The sequence below is a fragment of the Panulirus ornatus genome, chromosome 56, assembly GCF_036320965.1.
Source record: "Panulirus ornatus isolate Po-2019 chromosome 56, ASM3632096v1, whole genome shotgun sequence".
Taxonomy (NCBI): domain Eukaryota; kingdom Metazoa; phylum Arthropoda; class Malacostraca; order Decapoda; family Palinuridae; genus Panulirus; species Panulirus ornatus.
In genome coordinates, this window is record NC_092279.1 from 8,999,738 (window position 1) to 9,015,620 (window position 15,883).

Here is a 15,883-nt window from a genome sequence, read left to right on the forward strand (position 1 = left end):
GCATATGAAACAGGCAGAGGAGACTGTGGGGAAGTCTATAAGATTTGGTTGTGGATAGGGGGCTTTGGTAGCATTGCATTACATATGATAGCTAGAAAGTGGATGTAAGCAAATGCAAGAGATAGAATGAGTGTTTGTTTGTGGACTGAGTTGTAATAACCAACATATATGTGAAGCAGAAAGGAGACATTACTGTGGGATAAGGAAGAAAATGGCTGCCACGGTAATGCTGTCAACTCTACTCCTCTTCATGCTAAGGGGACTTATTTGTTGCACTCTCTTTCACTCTTTCCTTTATACAGTGGAACAGGTGATGCCTCATCCAGTCATCAGGCACCTGACTAATTATTCATACTTTCATATGCATTTTCCGTGTCTGCTCCACAGCATTCTGATCTCCACTTTTCACTATTTTGCTCTTCACTCCATTTGTTCTCCAACTTATCCACTCTTTAAGAGCATTATTGGTCTTCTTTCTTTTCCTTTGTATTATCCATCTGTCTCACTTACCTGTCTCTTCCTGTATCTTTATCCCAACTGTACTGATAAACATGTCTTTTTCAACATCGTATCCGATCAGTTTTTTAAACTATAATTTCTATCATTTACAGACCACCTATTTTTATAAAATTCCCCCAGATGTAACTCATACTCTTTAAAAAAAAATTTCATACCTATATGCCATTTCCCTCTTTAATGAGGTAGTGTCAAGAACAGATAAATGAGAGATGGAGGAAAAAATCACCGTTTCACTTCTTCCTTTGAAAAGTAAAGTACAGAAAGGGAGGACTTCCACCTTAGTTGCTTTCCCCACTTAGTTTCCTTCTACATCATCCAGGATGTACATTGGTACATTCTTTCTCTCCAGTCCTCAGGGATAACTCTTTCAACATAAGATAGCAAACTAATTTCTTTCCAGGTAATAAGGAGACCTTGGATGCAATTCCCAAGGAGAAGGGCCTAAATGTTCGAGATGCACTCCTACAGTTTCATGATAAGTGGTATTCATCAAACATCATGGCCTTAGCAGTCCTTGGGAAAGGTAAGTCACTGAATGTCTTACATTACATAGGGTCACTCATTTTACCACCCCTCTCAAATTAGTTTTTAATTATGTGCTAACATGGTGGAAGCAAGCGACATTAAAATGACTATTTTTTTTTTTTAAGAAAAGAAAATCTTGTCTTCTCCCGAAGAGTACACAAACATACTCACAAGATCATGCAAAATCTATCCAGGGACAGCTGCCCACCACCCCTTCTGTCTTACTGACATAAGCAGTGCAACTAAAACATTAAAGAATTCCCTGCTACAGGCCCTAACAACACATAAAACAGTTTGGCCCATTCACAGTCTGAGCACTTACAGATACCTGCAACTACCCTTGGCTTCACCCCAAAATCCCTAACATCTGTAAATTTGCCAACATAATCCCAATCCTAAAACTCCAAACATATATCACCTCTGTCCTCAGTTTCTACATTCTTTGAAGAAATTATCCACAATAGAATTAAACAGTGTCCCACTCTCACCCACACAACATGGCTTTAGACTCAACCACTTCACCACCATACTTTACACAGACCTTGCACAATATATCCTTAGATGGTGTCACCCAACAACAGAGCCCCACCCTTCCCCCTGGCAACACAGCATTAGTGACAGTAGACATCAGCTAAGCATTCAATAGTTTCTCCGTACACATTTTCAAGTAAAAGATACTTAACACCATCTTCTACAACAATGATAGAAAGTGATAGGCAATTTTCATAGCCATCTGCCATGACAGTCACACATAATGGTTTCACCTCCTAAACACATATTATACACTGGAGTTCCCAAAGGAGCTCTTCTATCTTCAACCCTCCTCATTCTCTTCCTGTTTGACTTCCATTATCTTTAGCAAATTACAACTTAAAGGTTTTCATATACTGATGACCTCACAATTGCATCACAAATCCCTGACACCAAGGTAGCAGCAACGAACATGCAGCACTACATCACACAATTGAAACAGTGGCTTTCCCAGAACAGAATGTCTGCATCTTTACAGAAGTCCTCAATCACTATTTTATCCCCAGACAGACAGGAACCCAGCTCACACCTCCAGTCACCATAATCACCATGATCAAAACGCTAACCTTTCCAGGCATCATGTATGACACAAACAGGACATTTTCTCCCCACAGGAATAACATCAACACAAAAGCATCACATAGAATGCTCTTTGAACACTAACTGTCACCAGGTTTGAATTAGAAGAAACATCTTTTACCATTTTGTACAAACAATTCATCTACTCCACTCTCACCTATGCATCACCTGCATGGTCTTCCACCCTCTCAAGAACAAGCATAGCAAAGCTGCAGATCACAAAATAGTACACTCAGAAGAATCACTGGCTGTCTAGCAACCACAAATACTCAATACCACAATGAAACAAAGATCCTTTCCATACAGTACCACCTTAACATGCCGAATGGTGAGCACTCAAATAGCAATGAAAAGCTTACCCGTGCCTCACAGTTCAGCAGCCCCTGCTCACAAATCCCCCCACCTCCAACAAATGTATACACACTTAAATACAAAATGAGCAGTAAACAACCATCCTCCCAACTCATAATTAAACTGCACCCCACCAGACATACACCCATCAGAAGCCACACTTCCCATACATACATGAGTTACACACTCTCATTCTTGCTCTAGGCATCACCCATCTCTACAACACTACAGACACTGTTTCAGCATATCCCAAGATCCTTTATGCCAACAGTGCAGCTACTTCAACAAAGTCATTGAGCACTTACTACTCAATTGCTCTGCACTCTCAATTAATAAATGTACACAGAACATTATCACACTTTGTTACCCATGGTCCATCTGGTGGACATGGGAGCCTCACAGATAGAAAGGACTCCTGGATAGGGGAAGTAAGCAATTATGATTTTAAGTTCTTTTAGATTTGTGGTATTTTTTTATATAGAATAGACTCCCAGTTTTTATAAAGAATTTAAAATCCCAGTTTTTAAAAAGAATTTAGAATCCTAGTTTTTTTTTAAATTCATCCTCACTAATTTTTGTTCCTTCATGACCTAATTCTGGGTAAAGTTTGTTTTGAAGTATATTGATTTGCTGGAATGCAGTGGGGGATGAATTTGTATTTTAATGCCCATTTTCATTTATTTCATATCCTCTTCATAGTAATGGAATTATCCCTGGGGATAGGGGATTAAGAATACTTCCCACGTATTCCCTGCGTGTCGTAGAAGGCGACTAAAAGGGGAGGGAGCGGGGGGCTGGAAATCCTCCCCTCTCTTTTTTTTTTTTTTTTTTTTTTTAAATTTTCCAAAAGAAGGAACAGAGGGGGCCAGGTGAGGATATTCCAAAAAAGGCCCAGTCCTCTGTTCCTAACGCTACCTCGCTAACGCGGGAAATGGCAAATAGTTTAAAAGAAAAAGAAAAAAAGTAATGGAATACATTAATGGAGGTGTATTCAAAGATAATCAGTCTAGCTATATAAGGCTGATATTTCCTCTATTCACTGTTATGAGTTATGTAGAAGCAGCTTCATATTTTTTGCATACTGATCATTTTTGCACCATCTGCTGCCTGTGACTCCAGCATACTGATCATCTTCACACCCTCTGGTGCCCGTGACCCTACCAGAGCCCTAATGTACTTTGTAAAAGATTGCTGTTTGCTGTTTATCAATACATTTTGTGAAACAGTCATCATTTGTCACTTTCTCGCTAAGTATATATCTCTATATCTGATGCCTGTTCCCACCTGCAACTCCCTCCAGTGAGTGGCAATGACAATAGAGTTTCCATAACTAATGAACTCCAGTGCCACTTCTTATCCTGTAATGCCTCACCCTTAACAGGCTGCTGGCAGAGGGCAACTCCTGCACATTGTTTGTAGAGGCTCTTACCTCCTTTCTCCTACTTCTACCTAATACTCCTACCTGTATGTTCCTAACTAATACTTCTTTGTATTGCTCCTACCATTTTCCTAAAGGCAGGGTTAGTGCATAGTGCTGACTGCAGGAAATTCTTGAATTAAGAAGAATGAGCTATGTGAATTATGTTGTCAGATGTTATGTATGACAAGAAGAGATCGAATTTTTGTGGACAGAATGCCAATAGTTCACACGTAGATGAGGGAGAAAGAAAAGACTGGAGCATGGGTTAGAGGAGTGCAACTTGACAACCACTAAAGTGCTGGCTCACTACACAGCCATCACTAACCCTCCCAGTACCCAGATGCGTAGAGTTGGTAATATACCTCCCTGGTTGTTGGCTGCCTACCAACTAGCCAGATTATGTTGCATCAAGAACATGTTGATTTTTAATGCATAAATTTTTATTTTCATTTGCTTTTAACTATTTTTCACTCTGTCAACAGAGAGCTTAGATGAGCTTGAAACCATGGTAATAAACCTTTTCACTGAAGTGGAGAACAAGAATGTGACAGTGCCTGAGTGGTCATCTCACCCTTTTGGCCAAGAGCAGTGCCGCAAGTTAGGTTATGTGGTGCCTGTTAAGGACATCCGTAATCTCTACATCACTTTTCCCACTCCTGATCTTCATCCATATTACAAAACTGCTGTAAGTAAGACTAGGAAAATTTTTATTTGCTCTTTTCATTAGTCTGTGGGGTTGGTCTGATGGCCCCACAGTTCCAGATATTCCTCATAAATATTCTTGCAGTCTCTGATGAAAGCTGTGTGCCTGCTGCCACCTTCAGCAAGAGTTTAGTTATGTATGAATGGCTGAGATGTAAGAATAATTGTAGTGATCCACTGACAAAAATTACTTTACACCAGCCATATTCAAAAAGTATAGGTGCACATTTGTTTTTCATACAACAATACTATGATCCCTTTGAGTTAGAAACCTAGAATCCCATGCCTTCTGCTGAAGTAGATGCTATATACCCCTTAATGAACTCATAATTTACTACTATTAACTGGCTGCCTTATCCCAGGTTTATTCACCAGCCAAACAACAACGTTCACTCAATAGTGATGTCATCATCATCATCGATAGTGACCTACCTTCAACCACCTTATAATTTTAAGGGCTCTGGACATGTGCAGATCTTTTCAATCGGCCTTCATGTTCATTTCAGTTTCTTCCTTTGTAGTAAGGATGGTTATCCATTTTTGATTCCGTTAGGTTGTGGAGTATTCATGTACTGTTGAATTGTTTTTATGACAAATGATTTACCACTAAACATGCTGTCACATTCACCTCTGTGCATTAGAGAAAGCCTACTCCCAACTTACACTACCTCGCTAAGGTGGGAAATGGCATACATGTATGAAAAAAAAATGTATATGTATTCCCTGCATGCCGTAGAAGGTGACTAAAAGGGGAGGGAGCTGGGGGACTGGAAGTCCTCCCCTCCTGTTTTTAATTTTCCAAAAGAAGAAACAGAGAAGGGGGCCAGCTGAGGATATTACCTCTAAGGCTCAGTCCTCTGTTCTTAACGCTACCTCGCTAACATGCGAGATGGCGAATATTTATGATATAGTGGTTCCAACAATGTTACATGGTTGGAGGCTTGGGCTATAGATAGGGTGAAAGGCATGCTAGGAATAGAGTGAATTGGAACGATGGGTTACCGGGGTTGACGTGCTCTCGATGGATTGAACCAGGGCATGTGAAGTGTCTGGGGTAAACCATGGAAAGTTTTTTGGGGCCTAGATGTGGAAAGGGAGCTGTGGTTTTGGTGTGTTACATATGACAGCTAGAGACTGAGTGTGAACAAATGTGGCTTTTGTTGTCTTTTCCTAGCACTACCTTGCGCACGTGTAGGGGGAGGGGGGGTGTCATTTCATGGGTGGCGGAGTGGCAACAGGAATGGCTGAGGGCAGCAAGCATGAATATGTACAAGTGTATATATGTACTTGCCTGGTTCAATCCACTGACAGCACGTCTGCTCCGGGATACCACATCATTCTAATTCACTCCCTGGGGATAGAGGAGAAAGAATACTTCCCACGTATTCCCTGCATGTCGTAGAAGGCGACTAAAAGGGAAGGGAGTGGGGGGCTGGAAATCCTCCCCCTCTCGTTTTTTTTTTTAATTTTCCGAAAGAAGGAACGGAGAAGGGGGCCAGGTGAGGATCTTCCCTCAAAGGCCCAGTCCTCTGTTCTTAACGCTACCTCGCTGTCGCGGGAAATGGCGAATAGTATGAAAAAGAAAATATAGTTGATTTACTCGGTGATGTCCAGCCCATCCAATGAATTTAGCCTTACATCATTATTCAACTACAGTGCCATTGAAATGGTAGCCATCTGCACTGCATGAGAAATTAGAGTCTTCCTTAGAAGAATTATGTCAAGATCAGACTGTATCCTTGGTTCATCATTAAGGAATATGAAGATGAACCAGTGTTCTCGCAGTACCATGCCCCAACTTGCCTACCTATGATCACAAAGTTCCATTAGGAAGGGTTTTATCATCATTTGTTTCTCCCAGTTTATGTTTGATTATTGTGTATCAGTCACATATAGTGGGAGGAGGAGCTCTACCAAGAGTACCAAAAATAAACCATAGTTATATTTCTTTAGGCTCTTGGTTATTAGAAAAAAGAAAAGGGTACTTTTCAATAGTCAAAAATTTTGTAAACTGTAGGAGCCTCACACCATGAAACTGGGAAGGTAGGGGGTTATGTAGCTGTGTACCTTGCCTTTCTGCTCCAGAATCCCTATGGCTCTTGCAGCACTTGAGGAAATGAAGTACATTCATTTGCCAGAACATTAGTTACATAAACTTTGGATTTTTTAAAGCATATAATAGAGGAACAGAGAAGAGGAGTTGATATTTATTGCCATTTTAGGTCATTTATATAATTTCACTAATGTAGAATTTCTTTTACAGCCTGGCCATTACTTAGGACACCTCATTGGGCATGAAGGTCCAGGATCATTGCTATCATACCTTAAGGGTCGTGGATGGGTTAACTCTCTGGTTGGAGGTCAAAAATCAGGAGCTAAAGGCTTTGCATTTTTTGTTGTTAATGTAGACTTAACAGAGGAAGGAATTGACCATGTTGAGGATATTGTGTCTGCTGTATTTCAGGTATGTTTTGTGATTATTTTTTTATGTTCTTTTATCACAATAATATTCAAGCAATTTTTATCCACATCTCTCCATTATGGTTATCAAAGGGTCTATAATCACTGCCTTCTAACCAGATCTCAGCTTTTATCCTGTTGGTCCTAAATGAGGTCTCTCCCATCATCACAAGTGCATCCTCACTCTCACCATCTACCGTACATTTCCACTGAACTCTCCTCTTTAGGTAAATCAGAGTGAGATATTATCTCCCTCATATGATAATCTCATCCAGCATTCTCCTTGTTTATAGGAGCAAAAGAATGCTTATACATATGGCAGGGGCATGCCTCTGGTAGTTAAAGACAATACACTGGAATGTCTAAACTTCTCTTATTTTCCAGTACCTAAACTTGCTGAAAAATGAAGGTCCACAGCAGTGGGTGTTTGATGAGTGCCGAGATCTAAGTAGCATGACTTTTCGCTTTAAAGACAAGGAAAGACCCCAGTCATACACCTGTGGCCTCTCTGAACAGTTACATGTAAGTACTTCTAATACAATAAAAGGTTTATTGAATTGACACACACATTTAATGGAATTGGTGATTTTCAGAATGAAAATATTTTTTTCTATCATTAGAATTTTTTCATTTTTTCACATTAAGATATGTATACAGTGTTTTGCCTTTAAAGCCATTCTCATTGCATGGATTTGATCAAATGCTGTCAACCTTTCAGTTCACTCACTCAACATGTATCATGTGTGCTGAAGTGAATATAAGGTTCCACATTGAGCACTTCCTGCCTTATAGTTTGTCCACTCATTTAGTTTATGTTTCATTAAGAGAAGTAGTGGATATCTCAAAAAAAGTATCTGGCCACTCTGGCTTGGTATCAGCTCCAGCTATCAGTTCAGTTGTCAGTATTGTACATATAGATCGAAAGATTCAGGTTCATGTGTGTTGAGTATTTATTTCTATTCCAGGGCATGCATCTTAAAAAATGCATTTTAATTGATTAATATCTGTTACTCGAACTGTTGATCCTTTTATTGGTAGTTTTTTTCTCAAAATAATGATTTTATGATGACATTTGTGAAAGCAGATATCCAGCCAGCTTGCATGTTGCCTAAAAATTCATATATTTCTAAGTGTTACTAGACAGCCTGCAAGTGGTTACAACGTAAGTGCCAAGTCACCTTTGATGAGATAGGAATATAGTTTTGTTGTAGATTTTGCTTTTGAGGAGTCCTTATTTTCCAGCTCCTGCATGGAGTGAAAACTTAGAGCTACAGGTACCCTATGAAAGTGGTGCCTGGTGAAAACAAATGTCTTGAGAGATGTGAAAAGATTGATCAAATAAGATTGACAGGGTAAGAGAGAGGTATGGAAGTAAGAAGAGTATGTATGATAGAGCCAAAGAGGGTGTGCTGAAATATTCGGAGTTATGGAGGAGATGAGTGAAGAGAGGCTGACTGAAAAGGTATACATTTTGGAAGTGGAAGGAACAAGATAAGGGGGGAAACCAAGGAGAGGTGGAAGGATGGATTAAAAGAGGCTTTTAAGGAACAGAGCAAATAGGAGTGATGCAGTATACACGGGGTGATGTGATGTTAATGTGCTAAAACACAGTTAATGTGCTGAACCAAGGCATGTGAGGTGGTCAAGGAAAATATTGGAAAGATCTGTGAGGCTTAGCTGTGAATTGGGGGCTTTGGTATTGATTCATTATACATGACATCTCGAGAATGAATATGAGTAGGTGAGGAGGTTCCTCATCTGTTCCTAGCACTGCCATGCTACTCAGTGAGGGGTAAACTAGTATGAAAACCTGGAGGAATTGGGATGTTTTAGATAACTGGGAGTGGGCATCACAGCAAATTAAATCATAGGAGCTGAAGTGAGCCATAAGATAGTTGTGGGGACTAGGATTCTGGGCACATTGAGGAATGTGTGGATAGAGAGTTTGCTCTGTTAGTGCAAAGATAGGTGTGTTTGATGCTTGAGTAGTTCCACCAGTATTGTATGGATGTGATGCATGGCCCAGGTTAGAACAGTACAGAAGTAGGTGGATGTGTTGGAAAGGAAATGTTTGAGGACAATTTGTGTTGTGAGGATGGTTGATTAAGAAAGAAATGATAGGGTAAGAGAAAGGTGTGGTAGTAAGAGTAGTATGTGTGAGAGAGCTGAAGAGGATGTGCTGAAACAGTTTGGATGTACATTGAGGATTAATGTGGAGTGGAGGACTAAGTGGGTATACAATGTCTGAAATTAATGGAACAAGGAAGCCAAACTGGAAATGGAAGAATTGAGGGAAATAGGTTTTGAGGGGAAGTGTCAAGACCTTCATGAGGGTATAAGGCATGCATGAGATAAAGTGAATAGAAGTGTGATATATGGATATATGGGAGGTAAACTTGCCATCACTGAGCTGAACCAGGGCATATGAAGTTGTTATCAGAAGCAATAGAACAGTTTGTAGAACCTGGTTGTGGATATGGGGCTCTGGTATCAGCACTGTATACATGACAGCTAGAATGTAGATGTGAGTGAATTAGACTTTATCTTCATTTGGTCCTGGTACTACCTCACTAACATGGGAAATGATGAAGTATAGAGAGAAAAACATTTATTCATGTTCAGATGGTCCCAACCAGTGGATGTGGCCAGCTTCCTGAGTGCTACAGGAGCCTCATAAGGACAGAAGCTTGGGGCAGGAAGTAGGTAATTACAGATAGTAGGTGGTAACCAGGTATTGATTAAGGAGATACTACTGCCTGAGTGTCTGGAGTAATTGCATTGGTGTAGTGAGCCAGCACCACAGGGGCTGTCATATTTCCCTGCCCTATGCCCTATCAATGTCTTCTCTCTGCCTTGTATACACATGGCTTTCTGGTAGTCAATCCATAGACACAAACTTTCTTTCTGTCTTTCACATAACACTTTATGTATCCAACATGATTCCTTATTCAAAATCACAAATATCCTTGTTGCTAGTGAAGGGGACGTTTAAAACACTGCCCATTTATATTTTGTGTCATAAGAGATGGCTGATAGGGCTGGCATGAGAGCAGGGTGTTGGCAACCTTTCTATCCTTGTTCTGTCACTTTCCAAAAGAGAGAACAAAGAGCCAAGAAAGGATGATTGGACTAAGGCCCAGGTTGGAGTGTTTGAATGTGCTTGGATGTAACCAGGATGAGAAGGGAGAAATAGGTGCTGTGTTTGAGGTATTCTTTGATGGATACTTTCTAAGTAAATTAGTTTATTTTTTCACAGTTCTATCCTGCACAAGATTACTCTGTGGTGTGTACCTTCTTAGTGAAGTAATGATTTTTTTTTTACAGTATTTTGGTGTATACCCCCTTAATGAATTCATCATTTTTTTCTCAGTATTATCATTTAGACAAGGTGCTATGTGATGGATACCTTTTAGTGAATTAATCCATTTTCTTCACAGTATTATCCTCTGGAAGAGGTACTGTGTGGTGGATATCTTCTTAGTGAATTTAAGCCAGAGCTTATTGATATGGTCCTCAGTCATCTTACAACGGAAAGTATCAGGTAGGTGAATGAAAGTGTGCATTTCCCCAGTATCAGGTAGGTGAATTAAGCATGTTTTGCCTCTTATGCTGTAAGCTGTAGGGCTTTCATTAAGCTGTTGCATGGTCTGCAGTTGATATTGTCTCCAATTTATTTTATCTACTTACCTTTTTTTTGTTCTTTACATTGTTAGGGATATTTGCATTTTGTATTTGTTCATTGTGAAGGATACAGATCCGTTCTGTCTTTTAATTGTAGAGAGAAAAATTCATAAGGATTATGAAATTTGATATTTTTCCATTGCTTGTCTGTTGTTTCCTACATTAGCCAGGTAGAACCGGGAACACATGAAGAAGGGCTGCATTTACTCACATCCATTCTGCAGCATTCTTGTACAGTGCACCAAAACCATAGCTTCTTAACAACCACTTCTTCACATGCCCTTCTCTAGTCCATTGATAACCTCAACCCTCTGTAAACCACATTGTTCCAGCTTGCTCTGTTCTGTGCATCCCTTTCACCCTCCTGCATGTTCAGGCCCTGATCACTCAAAGTCTGATTTTTTTATTGTTTATTTATTATACCCAATTGCTGCTTTCCACGTCAGCAAGGTAGCACCAGGAAATAGACAAAGAATGGTCCATCCACTCATATACAAGTACATATGTACATCTTGTTTTCATTCATATTCGCCATTTCGTGTGTTAGCAAGGTAGTTAAAGAGGACAGAGCCTTAGCAGGAAATCCATACTAGCACCCCCCCCCCCCCCCCCTCTTTGCTCCTTCTTTTGGAAAAGTAAAAACTGGAGGTGAGGATTTCTAGCTCCTACTCCCACCCCTTTTAATCACCTTCTACAGCATGCAAGGAATACGTGGGAAGTATTCTTTCTCCCCTATCCCCAGGGATGATATTATTATTGATTTATAATGGGATGCTATAATATTGTGATTATTATCTCCAGGAAACAGACGATGAAAGACCCATACACTTATATACATATATATACACAAATACATATACATGTTGGAAAGGATTGCAATTTTGCACGTGATCAAGTACATTCCGATGCCATCTCAGTTATTAACTCTAACTACAGTACCATGAGAAATATCATTGAATCTTGTATTATTAAGTACGCAAAGAATTATAACCTTAATATTACTGAAGTCATATACAAATTGGATAGCTTTATTGTTGATAAAATTTGTAAACAATTTCCTTTTTTGTCCATCTAATAAGTTTATGATACGCTCGTTGTCTCTCTTGGACAGTCACTTGTTTACCAAATGGCGTCCTAGCTACATCTCTTTCTTGTATATCAACTGACTTTCTTGTATCTCCCCTGATGATGTAATTATTACACAAAAGTGCTCTTGGGAACTTATCGTGTTTCATTTCCCCGTGGACTCATAGGAACATACATATACATATATGTATATTGGAAAGGATCACAATTTTGCACGTATATACATATATATACATATATACATACATTTATTATTATTTATTATTCATTTTGCTTTGTCGCCATCTCCTGCGTTAGCGAGGTATCGCAAGGAAACAGACGAAAGAATGGCCCAACCCACCCACATGCACATGTATATACGTACACGTCCACACACGCAAATGTACATACCTATACATCTCAATGTATACATATATATACACACACAGACATATACATATATACACATATGTACATAATTCATACTGTCTGCCTTTATTCATTCCCATCGCCACCCCGCCACACATTAAATAACAACCTCCTCCCCCCTCATGTGTGCGAGGTAGCACTAGGAAAAGACAACATAGGCCACATTCGTTCACACAGTCTCTAGCTGTCATGTAATAATGCACTGAAACCACAGCTCCCTTTCCACATCCAGTTCCCACAGAACTTTCCATGGTTTACCCCAGACGCTTCACATGCCCTGGTTCAATCCATTGACAGCATGTCGACCCTGGTATACCACATCGTTCCAATTCACTCTATTCCTTGCACGCCTTTCACCCTCCAGCATGTTCAGGCCCCGATCACTCAAATTCTTTTTCACTCCATCTTTCCACCTCCAATTTGGTCTCCCACTTCTCCTTGTTCCCTCCACCTCTGACACATATATCCTCTTGGTCAATCTTTCCTTACTCATTCTCTCCATGTGACAAAACCATTTCGAAACACCCTCTTCTGCTCTCTCAACCACACTCTTTTTATTACCACACATCTCTCTTACCGTATTATTACTTAATCAAACCACCTCTCACCACATATTGTCCTCAAACATCTCATTTCCAGCACATCCACCCTCCTCCGCACAACTCTATCCATAGCCCACGCCTCGCAACCATATAACATCGTTGAAACCACTATTCCTTCAAACGTACCCATTTTTGCTTTCCGAGATAATGTTCTTGACTTCCACACATTCTTCAACACTCCCAGAACTTTCGCCCCCTCCCCCACCCTATGATTCACTTCCGCTTCCATGATTCCATCCGCTGCCAAATCCATTCCCAGATATCTAAAACACTTCACTTCCTCCAGTTTTTCTCCATTCAAACTTACCTCCCAATTGACTTGACCCTTAACGCTGCTGCACCTAATAACCTTGCTCTTATTCACATTTACTCTCAGCTTTCTTCCTTCACACACTTTACCAAACTCAGTCACCAGCTTCTGCAGTTTCTCACATGAATCAACCACCAGCGCTGTATCATCAGCAAACAACAACTGACTCACTTCCCAAGCTCTCTCATCCACAACAGACTGCATACTTGCCCCTCTTTCCAAAACTCTTGCATTCACCTCCCTAACAACCCCATCCATAAACAAATTAAACAACCATGGAGACATCACACACCCCTGTCGCAAACCTACATTCACTGAGAACCAATCACTTTCCTCTCTACCTACGCGTACACATGCCTTTCATCCTTGATAAAAACTTCTCACTGCTTCTAACAACTTGCCTCCCACACCATATATTCTTAATACCTTCCACAGAGCATCTCTATCAACTCTATCATATGCCCTCTCCAGATCCATAAATGCTACATACAAATCCATTTGCTTTTCTAAGTATTTCTCACATACATTCTTCAAAGCAGACACCTGATCCACACATCCTGTACCACTTCTGAAACCACACTGCTCTTCCCCAATCTGATGCTCTGTACATGCCTTCACCCTCTCAATCAATACCCTCCCATATAATTTACCAGGAATACTCAACAAACTTATACCTCTGTAATTTGAGCACTCACCTTTGTCCCCTTTGCCTTTGTACAGTGGCACTATGCAAGCATTCCACCAAACCTCAGGCACCTCACCATGAATCATACATACATTAAATAACCTCACCAATCAGTCAACAATACAGTCACCCCCTTTTTTAATAAATTCCACTGCAATACCACCCAAACCCGCTGCCTTGCTGGCTTTCATCTTCTGCAAAGCTTTTACTACCTCTTCTCTGTTTACCAAATCATTTTCCCTAACCCTCTCACTTTGCACACCACCTCGACCAAAACACCCTATATCTGCCACTCTATCATCAGACACATTCAGCAAACCTTCGAAATACTCACATTACCACTACTTGTTATCACCTCCCCATTAGCCCCCTTCACTGAAGTTCCCATTTGTTCCCTTGTCTTACACTTTTTATTTACCTCCTTCCAAAACATCTTTTTATTCTCCCTAAAATATAATGATACTCTCTCACCCCATCTCTCATTTGCCCTCTTTTTCACCTCTTGCACCTTTCTCTTGACCTCCTGCCTCTTTCTTTTATACCTCTCCCACTCATTTGCATTATTTCCCTGCAAAAATCGTCCAAATGCCTCTCTCTTCTCTTTCACTAATAATCTTACTTCTTCATCCCACCACTCACTACCCTTTCTAATCTGCCCATCTCCCCCACTTCTCATGCCACAAGCATCTTTTTTGCAAGCCATCACTGCTTCCCTAAATACTTCCCATACCTCCCCCACTCCCCTTACCTCCTTTGTTCTCACCTTTATCCATTCTGTACTCAGTCTCTCCTGGTACTTCCTCACAAAAGTCTCATTCCCAAGTTTGGTAAAGTGTGTGAAAGAAGAAAGCTGAGAGTAAATGTGAATAAGAGCAAGGTTATTAGGTACAGTAGGGTTGAGGGTCAAGTCAATTGGGAAGTAAGTTTGATTGGAGAAAAACTGGAGGAATTGAAGTGTTTTAGATATCTGGGAGTGGATTTGGCAGCGGATGAAACCATGGAAGCGGAAGTGAATCATAGGGTGGGGGAGGGGCCGAAAATTCTGGGAGCGTTGAAGAATGTGTGGAAGTCGAGAACATTATCTCGGAAAGCAAAAATGGGTATGTTTGAAGGAATAGTGGTTCCAACAATGTTGTGTGGTTGTGGGGCGTGGGCTATGGATGGAGTTGTGCGCAGGAGGGTGGATGTGCTGGAAATGAGATGTTTGAGGACAATGTGTGGTGTGAGGTGGTTTGATCGAGTAAGTAATAGTAGGGTAAGAGAGATCTGTGGTAATAAAAAGAGTGTGGTTGAGAGAGCAGAAGAGGGTGTTTTGAAATGGTTTGGTCACATGGAGAGAATGAGTGAGGAAAGATTGACCAAGAGTATATATGTGTCTGAGGTGGAGGGAACGAGGAGAAGTGGGAGACCAAATTGGAGATGGAAAGATGGAGTGAAAAAGATTTTGAGTGATCGGAGCCTGAACATGCAGGAGGGTGAAAGGCGTGCAAGGAACAGAGTGAATTGGAATGATGTGGTATACCGGGGTCAACGTGCTGTTAGTGGATTGAACCAGGGCATGTGAAGCATCTGGGGTAAATCATGGAAAGCTCTGTGGGGCCTGGATGTGGAAAGGGAGCTGTGATTTCGGTGCATTATTACATGACAGCTAGAGACTGAGTATGAACGAATGTGGCTTTTGTTGTCTTTTCCCAGTGCTACCTTGCACTCATGAGGGGGTAGGGGGTTGTTATTTCATGTGTGGCGGGGTGGCGATGGGAATGAATAAAGGCAGACAGTATGAATTATGTACATGTGTATATATGTGTATGTCTGTGTGTGTATATATATGTATACGTTGATATGTATAGGTATGTATATTTGCGTGTGTGGACATGTATGTATATACACGTGTATGTAGGTGGGCTGGGCCATTCTTTCGTCTATTTCCTTGCGCTACCTCGCTAACACGGGAGACAGCGACAAAGCAAAATAAAATAAATGAATATATATATATATGTGTGTGTGTGTGTGTGTGTGTGTGT

The 15,883-nt window shown here is 40.6% G+C and overlaps 1 protein-coding gene across 1 annotated transcript in view; it reads left to right on the top strand.

The window, feature by feature from the left end:
* Positions 1-15,883, top strand: part of Ide (Insulin degrading metalloproteinase) — a 91,719-nt gene that overhangs the window by 14,573 nt on the left and 61,263 nt on the right. The window contains exons 5-9 of the mRNA XM_071693721.1: positions 920-1,042; positions 4,408-4,610; positions 6,891-7,091; positions 7,472-7,609; positions 10,525-10,628. Of these exons, the coding sequence (XP_071549822.1) occupies positions 920-1,042; positions 4,408-4,610; positions 6,891-7,091; positions 7,472-7,609; positions 10,525-10,628 (769 nt within the window). The remainder of the gene's footprint in view (positions 1-919; positions 1,043-4,407; positions 4,611-6,890; positions 7,092-7,471; positions 7,610-10,524; positions 10,629-15,883) is intronic.